At 44.5% G+C, this 8604-nt stretch overlaps 1 protein-coding gene across 2 annotated transcripts; it reads right to left on the reverse strand.

The window, feature by feature from the left end:
• Positions 1-1071: 1071 nt before the first annotated feature.
• Positions 1072-6929, reverse strand: COX7A2L (cytochrome c oxidase subunit 7A2 like). 2 transcript variants are annotated; one of them, XM_034060722.1, is made up of 3 exons: positions 6805-6927; positions 2270-2395; positions 1072-1404 (listed from the first exon to the last, which is right to left on the reverse strand). In XM_034060722.1, exons 1-3 carry the CDS (start codon positions 6874-6876, stop codon positions 1261-1263), a joined length of 342 nt encoding a protein of 113 aa, XP_033916613.1. In that variant the 5' UTR covers positions 6877-6927; the 3' UTR covers positions 1072-1260. The 2 variants fall into 2 exon arrangements, with proteins under 2 accessions (XP_033916613.1, XP_033916614.1); XM_034060723.1 differs by lacking the exon at positions 2270-2395 and having other exon boundaries at positions 6805-6929.
• Positions 6930-8604: the final 1675 nt, after the last annotated feature.

Raw genomic sequence — 8604 nt, forward strand, 5'->3', positions numbered from 1 at the left:
GCAGCCATCAGTTCTTGGAGAGCATCATTGTTTTCTACTGTTCTTTGAGTATAAAACTGGACTGGAAAAAAGTCAGAATGCATTTAGTGAAAGATTGGAGAAAAAGAGAATTTCAGGTTCCTTTATTAATGATTTTGCTTATTTATATGGAAAGTGGTTTCTGCACAGTTTTGAAAGAGATGGGCCTTTACAGAAGCCAGTGAAGCCAGGCTTCTCCATAGCCTGTCTGACCACAAGTGAACACTTGATGTTCGTAGTCAGAGGACGATCTATCAAATTAGAGAATGCTTTTTTCTTTTTAAGACTTGTGTGAAACTTGCAGCTCAAGGCTGTATTACAAAGGCAAGAGAATTAATAAAGAGGTTTACTGGCTTCTCTCTTCCACTCACACAGCAAAGGAAATGTGCTTGTATTTGTGTACATAAACAGCTATGTGTGTGCACTGAGAACAGGCAGCTGAGTTAGGACAGTTACCTGTAATCAAAAATTATAGTGAAACACCCAGTGAGTTGTGAGAGTGGGTTGTAAGAGGATTATCATCTTGAAAAGACTGCAGCAAGGTAACTGAACCAGTTGTCTGCTTTGAGATCTATGAGTTGAACTGACCCTAAAGTGTACCAATATGTTTATTGCACTTTTGAGCCAGCTGAAGTACTCTGGAACTTTTCAGGAGTTGCCTTTTTACTGCTTGTGTAGTTACCTTTATTGCACAGTCTGACAAATAGAAGTCCAAAAACTGGTATAACTGATGCTACAACACTGGTGCTCTCTGCTGCATACTGTGATGCTGACATTATTTAAGATATACCAGCATCTGGAGAAGTTCCACTGCCACCTGCTTATGTAAAATGAGCTGTGTGTGACAGAAACAGGCTCCCACCATGTTGTTAATAATGAGTTGCTGTTATTCTTCTGAAAGCCAGCAGCAGCCCCCCACTAAGGAATGTGGAGCACAGCCCACAAAGCATTTCTCCTGTCCTCCCTCTAACTGTTTAAGCTGGAAGGAAGAAAACCCTTCACCTTCTCCAGCTATCCACACGCTCCTGCAAGACAACAAGTACAAAGCTGAAACCATGTTAAAATATGTCTTTATGTTGGTTTACATTGACTTTTAGAACACATAAGGCAACCGATTTAATAACCTTTTCTCAGAGATATGTGACTTGAATAAGGAACCCCCCATGAACTCCGAATGAAAGCGAGTGCAGAGACATGCAGGAGGTCCTTCAGAGAAGTGGCATGAGTCCCATGAGTTGTGGTTCATTTTTGGGTTCTTGGTTGTGAGGCCATGTACAGTGCTACTAGACAGTAGATTGTCCCGCCTATTGTTAGAGCCATAGTGGTCCGATAAAGCAGCCTGTCTGGAACTCCTCGTTTCAGGTGTACTGGCAGCCCATCTGGTTTCTGTGGGAAGGAGGGAAACACAGAACAAAAAAGGAAGTGAATACCCATATCAAGACCATAAGAAACAAGCTTAATTTGGGTGAATTAAAAGAATTCCACATGGGAAAATCTCCTGACAAACAGGCTATCTGCAATCAAGTGTATTATGTAGTTTTCATTTAGCAAGACAAATGCAAAGGCAAGTTAATTTATTAGCCAAAGCTGTTAAGTGCAGGCAGAGAGAATGTATCTTGCAGTATTTCTCAAGAGGATCTGGATGGAAAAAGTGTCACTAAGAAATGAATGTGTAAAGATAGATATAAAAAGTGATTTTCTAAGTCAGCCCCACACATTCCAAATGCAAGCAGTGGGTAAGAGAAGAGGGAATGTTATGTAAAGCACATGCTTGAACTCTCTTAAGAATTAACCGATTTGTTTTATGCAAAGTCCTAGGACACTTAGAAATTGCATAAGTAACAAACTGGCTTTGAGAACTTCACTTTTCTACAGCCTTATAAACAGCTTCCCAGTATACACACAACAGTAATGATCTGCTCTGCTCCTTCAGATCTGCTTTAAGGCAGATACTTGGATTCCCAGGCAAAAAGTGTTTCCAGGTGTCAAATAATATAAGAATCCTCTGAAGGCAGGGAAAAGGCAGACAATGTTATTAGACTTGGCACTTTCTGTATTCATCTCCTCTGTAAGGCATATACTACCTTGTAGTACAGTACAAGTATACAGGTTATACCATACTTGACACTTTCTTAATGAGACTTTACAAAATGCTGGTCTGGTAGAATGACAGAGGTAGTTAGCTACATTAAAATAGGGAAAGATATGGTCTCACTCTTGTTTTCTTTAAGTTACTCTAATTTTTCATTACCTGAAAAAGTTTCTGTAGGTCTGGCACCTTGTTTTTACCCAAGAAAGTATCAGTTGCTGGTATATCTGAAGCAAGTTTAGGTGTTGTCAGAGCTGGGGATTCAGTGGAAACTATTGGTTTGAGTCCCTGCATAAATAAAGATTAAAATATCAAGGAATATAACACTTGCAAATGCAGCAATTGTCACATTAGGCAGGCACTGCCAGTCATTACAAGGATACATTAGAAAGAATGTTTAGCTGGTATTATGACCTGTGACAATGAGCTAACGACATGTGGTTGGCACACTGGTTTCTGAGCTAAATCTTTGGGTCAGGGCTTAGCAGGAACATGTAAGCATGCTTTCTGATTTCTCAATGTACTCCCCATGAGCAGCTTTGCATGGCTGAAGAGAAACCTTCAGTGTAAGAGGTGTTTCCTATGAGGGTGCTGGAGAGGGACTCTTCATCAGGGACTGCAGCCACAGGACAAGGGGTGATGGGTTCAGACTGAAACAGGGCAAGTTCAGGTTAGATCTAAGGCAGAAGCTGTTCCCTGTGAGGGTGCCCAGAGAAGTTGTGGCTGCCCCATCCCTGGCAGTGCTCAAGGCCAGGTTGGATGGAGTCTTGGGTGGCATGGTTCAGTGTGAGGTGTCCCTGCCCATGGCAGGGGGTTGGATCTAGATGACCTTAAGGTCCTTTCCAACCCTAACTATTCTATGATTCTATGAATGTATTCTAGCCCTTGGACAAAGTACAGCAGATGTGTGCTCATGCAGAAGAGTCAACATCAGCTGATTTCATCAGCCCTGCTGAAGTCCTCAGTGAAATCCAAACCAACAAACAGAATTACCTGCCTACCCCTCTGTAAAGAGTGTTTGCTTCCCTGTCACAGGCCTGAAGCTTGGCAACATGCACAAAGTTAAAAGGAACTTGTTGCCTCGCTAGTGTGAATTCCCAAGTTAGATTTGCATTTCTATGGCAGCCCAAACCAGTTCAGGATTTGGAGCAGTTTCACGGCAATACCACCACACTTCAGCTATTACATGTTAGGGGAATTGCTCAAACAGATCAGAGAATGAGGAAGTAGAGAAAACTGAGGGAGGGACCAAAATGACAAAGGGGAAACAGGTAAAAAAGTTAAGCTGAGAATTCGTATTTCACAGCATGCACTGAAGTAGCTTTTATAGGCTTGCTGAACCCAGACACATCTAAATAGTATGTCCTTCATAGTAGAACATAACTCCCTGTAAGAGGTTAAATGTATTTGTTGCCACTAACACAAGGAATTCTTTAGGTAGGATCAGTTGAGGCTTTGTTTGTATTAGGAAGACACAAGTAAGTAAAAGTGATTTTGTGTACATTTTAAGTACCATCTAGAGCAGAGGTTAATCATGATAATTTCTCAACTAACTCCAAGCAATTCATAACTGCTGAAGTCACCAGATCCGTGTTTTGTGGGGTTTTTAAACAGCCACAGGCAGAAGTAGTTGCATCAGGTCAAGATATGGTAGTACTACTAAATTTCTACTAGGATCATAGTCAGGCTTGAACTAGGGAAAAGCTCACATAGTCATCCTCACCTGACAGCATCTGAAACTGATCCCACTCTTTGTACACACCAGCCAACTGTTTGAAGTAATAGTTTATACTGAATTTGTAGCAGAGATGGCAGTCATTATCCTCCTAAATGTGAGTAGTAGTTTTTAACCTCCTGTTTATTCAAACAGGCTAAGTTATTCATACTACTGTATATAACTTTGCTAAATGGAAAATTAAGTCTTCTAAGAATGCCAGCACTGAGATGGAAAGAACACCACAGGTTTCAGACTATGAGATTTTTTTGCTTAGGCTAAGCTGTTATGATACTTTGCAAGCCCCCACTAAGCTTAAACCTGCATTAGAACAATGTTGGGAAACATCAGAATGGAACAGCACAGAATTGAGTGAATTGTTACACTGCACGTTTGACCAAGCAGGATTTGAGTTGCAGGATGTCTTCATTTTTGCAGAAACATCAAGATAAACAGAGGTATAAAGAGCAAATTGTTTTACACGCTGAGCTATGGTTTTATTAAATACAGCAATGAAATGGGTAGGAAAAAGAATTTACTTCATTTTGGACTTGGCATCTATTCACTCAAGTGATTTCTTTCCTATTTTAGTCTCTATTTTTCAGTGTAATCAGAATGATGCACCTGAATGTGCCACAAAAAGGCAAATTCTACCAAAAAGCTGGCCTCAGAACGCTGTAAAAAGGGACTGAAGGTGACTTGAAAATGCAGCTATTTTCTGTTCCCTTGTGCATAGCTTGTTTGCTTCCTTAGTTGAGGACTAAGCTGTGTGAATGATGAGCCAGACACAAAAGACAGAGTTTCTTTCATGAGTCTGAAAACCCCACACCTGTGAAGTGAGACTTGTGTGAAATGCTCCTGCTTGGAGACAATCTCATCTTCTCTATTATATTCTCTCAGAAAGCTGGTTTTCACATGTCAGGGGTGGCACTGAAATAAAACACAATGCCTGATGATAACCTATAAAGGAATCAGTGTTCTGCAAGAGAACTATTTCTGTGCCTTGGGTGTTCTCCTTCCTGCTTGCAGAGCACACAAGTGTGATCTCTCTAGCCTTTGTTTCTATCTGCAGTGATACTTATCTGTGAAGCTAGTTTTGCATGGACCTTTTACAACCCAGTTATGATATATGACACTACAGCATCTTTATCTAGAAGATGTCAAGAATTCATGATTTATCATATCTAGTGTAATGATATTCATATCTAATATTCATTAATAGAATAGAATGTGGGATAACAGAGAATTCTCTATTCCCCTCTTATCTTGCTTCTGCCTTTTTAATCCCCCCAAAAGTAAAGATATACTTAAAAGGGAATGATTGTTATAACAGAATGGAGCCTGCTGATCAGAAAGTTAAGTAATACTGCACAACCTGGGCTCCAGAAGCCACATGTTTTAGGACAGCTTTACTCCAGGTGGTTTATCAGAGCTTTCTGTGGTTTTATGTTGTTTTTTTTTTTCTTAGGATCCTACAAGGGATGCATTAATTGCACACAATTAGTCACAGTGACCTAAAGCCTATGTAGAAACACTGTATTCATAGTGTTCTAAGCTATACTCTTCCAGAAAGGAGATGCTTTACTGCTTGGGCTTGAAGCCCTTTTGCCACCTAGCCTTTGCTTTCCTCTACATGAATGAAGTGTCAATGTTTATTCTTTGGCTATGACTTTGTGCAGAAGAGGTAATAATGCAACAGTGGCAAATGTTTTCTAGCACAGGAGCCTGTTGGACATACACTTAATGAACAGATGTACTTTTAGACTAGAACACTTTATCCTACAGTCTTCCCTGTGCCTTGCACCTCTATTACTAGTAGGAAGACTTCCAAAGTGTGATGGGAAAAGAGTAAGATAAAAATTCTTGGGAAAGAAACTGCCATATGAGGAAGTAACTGCTACCCCACTCTTTACTTAAGATCTTGTGGTAATTCAGGATAGAAGGGTCCTCTGGAGCTCATTAGTCCAAACTGAGATGCTGGCACAGGGTGCCCAGAGAAGCTGTGGCTGCCCCATCCCTGGCAGTGTTCAAGGCCAGGTTGGACACAGGGGCTTGGAGCAGCTGCTCCAGTGGAAGGGGTCCCTGCCCACAGCAGGGGGTTGGAATGGGATGATCTTAAAGTCTTTTCCAACTGAAACCAGTCTGGGATACTCTGTATGTCTGTTGTCTGGGGCAGTTCCTTGGGAAGTCTGGCTTTTTAAAAACCACCCTTCCCATCCTAAATCTCCAGGGTTTGTGTTGTGTTGTTTTGAGGAATTTGGGAGTTTATTACTAAACTGTAGGAACTTCAGTTTTTCGAAGTTTAGTCAAAAACCTGAATGCTGCTTAGCAACCACACTGCATTTGGCCCATGACATAATCACATTACAGACTTCCTAGTATTACTTAGGATTCACTGTTGATGTATGTATAAAACAAACATGTTCTGTGGTCTCTTTTCACCAGTAGGAAATGCTTTATGTATTTAATGCCTTAATGCTTGATGTAATCAGGATCTACCCTCTCTTCCCTTGGCTCCCCTCACTCTTGCAGAATTAACCATGCGCTTGAAGCATTTAAAGTATAACCCCATATAATGCTGCTCTTAACCTTTACACACATAGTAAACAGGTCAGCATCATAAGGACGAACGGCCGGTTTTAATTTCGCTTTAAACAAACCTCCCTATATGTGTGTGTGTGCTGTCTATCAGGGGTGTGAACGCCTTCAGGAGTTAGTTTTTGTGCATGCAGGCACAAGAGACGGGGATTAAAATGCCAGCAGCCACTGCTCGGGCCAGGGGGGCTACTGCACGCCAGGACCGCGTGTCCCCCCCTTGCTGTAACACCCAGCCCCGCACAACCAAGGTCACCCTCGGCTCACACCGAGCACGCCCGATCCCCCCCCACCGGCACCGGCTCCGGGCCGGAGGGCCCCTCCAGCGGCCGGCCCCGCTCCTTGCAGCGGGGAGGACGGGGAGGTGAGGGCGGCGCGGCCCCGTTACCTGCGGGCTGTAGGCCTCGGCCGCCGCCGCCCCGACCAGCCGCTGCGTGAAGCCGTGGAACCGGTAGTACATAGCGGGCAGCACCGGCGAGCGGCCCCGGCTGCGACGCCTGGAGGGGAAGGACCTCTGAGCGGAAGAGGGCCCGCCGGTTAGCGGCTCCTCGTAGCGAATGCCTGAGAGGGGTGGGCAAGAGAAGCCGACAATGGAGCGGGGTAAAACAGAAATGCGGACAAGCACATGAATCGATCCTAAAGCAGCGGGATCGCGTTTCTCTCCCCCGAGTGCCTACTGCGGTCAAAGGGAGATGTTGGCATTTTCCAGTCAGGCAGCGCCATGGGCAGCTAGAGCCGGGTGCTGTCATGCGCTTGCGCACCACCTCTCCAGCCGAAGGGCAGCGGGACGCGAGCTGACCGCAGGTGCTGTAGAGGGGCGGGGTTGGCGTTAGCCAATCAGAGCAGCGGGATGGGATGCTCCGCCCACTGGGCGGGGCGTAGTGTGGCTGGTGCCGTGGCTGTGGCAGTAGTGGTGCGGTGGAGTGTGGAAACGTCTGAAAGTGACCATTCCATTCATAAATAACGTGGTTGTTAACGTGAAACCAGCGCTGTGTACAAGGGGAATGGGGTACGGTGCTGCTGTTGTTGTTGTGAATTTCATCGTAGAATCCCAGACTGGTTTGGGTTGCAAGGGACCATAAAGTCATCCAGCTCCAACACCAACACCTTCCACTGGAGCAGCTGCTCCAAGCCCCTGTGTCCAACCTGGCCTTGAGCACTGCCAGGGATGGGGCAGCCACAGCTTCTCTGGGCACCCTGTGCCAGCGCCTCAGCACCCTCACAGGGAACAGCTTCTGCCTTAGATCTAACCTGAACTTGCCCTGTTTCAGTCTGAACCCATCACCCCTTGTCCTATGGCTGCAGTCCCTGATGAAGAGTCCCTCTCCAGCATCCTTGTAGCCCCCTTCAGACACTGGAAGCTGCTTTGAGGTCTCCACGCAGCTTCTCTTCTCCAGGCTGAGCAGCCCCAATGTTCTCAGCCTGTCTCATACAGGAGGTGCTGCAGCCCATGAGCATCCTCATGCCCTCCTCTGGACTTGTCCCATGTCTTTATGCTGGGGACACCAGAACTGCATCTCCCAAAGCAGACCAGCATCCCCAGGGCTGATGTACCCATGGCAGAGTTGAGCTGTGCCAACTGAGATGTTGTTGGTAGTTCAGAGCATCCTGCTATTGCCGGCCTGGCAGTGCAAGTTCATGGTTTGAGTTCACCCTATTGTTGGTTAAGATTAAACATACTGGTTACAAAAGGGTCATTTGTTAATGTCTGTTTAATCATTAGTGATCTGCACCCATTAGAGTGTTGCCTGTTAGGAGACCTACATAGAGTTCTGCAGATATGCTTGCTGTAAAAATATCTGTGGTCATGCACTGAGTGAAAACTATTAAAATACACTTTGCTTATAAACTGGAGGAAGAGCTATTCATAGGAGGTGGTTTAGAAAGTGAAATACCCATTTAGAAATATGTATGATATGGTTTCTTTACCCACCCGTGTAACGCCTTCTACTTATTAGAATCTGAGTTTGATGGCAACAAAATGGAGCCTTGAATCTCCTTGGCTTCATCCCCTTCTGAACAGGAGGAAACCCCTGTGAGCTCTGTACATGATAGCCCGTGCTGCTGTGCTGCCTCTGTAGGAGCATTAACTGCAGGGGATGTGTTATTTGCTCAGTAAGTAGGGAATTTATGGCAATGTTTTGTAAATGTTAGGGAGAGAATGGTGAAATCCCATCAGCTTTCAGGA

The sequence above is a fragment of the Melopsittacus undulatus genome, chromosome 3 (assembly GCF_012275295.1).
Source record: "Melopsittacus undulatus isolate bMelUnd1 chromosome 3, bMelUnd1.mat.Z, whole genome shotgun sequence".
Lineage (NCBI taxonomy): Eukaryota > Metazoa > Chordata > Aves > Psittaciformes > Psittaculidae > Melopsittacus > Melopsittacus undulatus.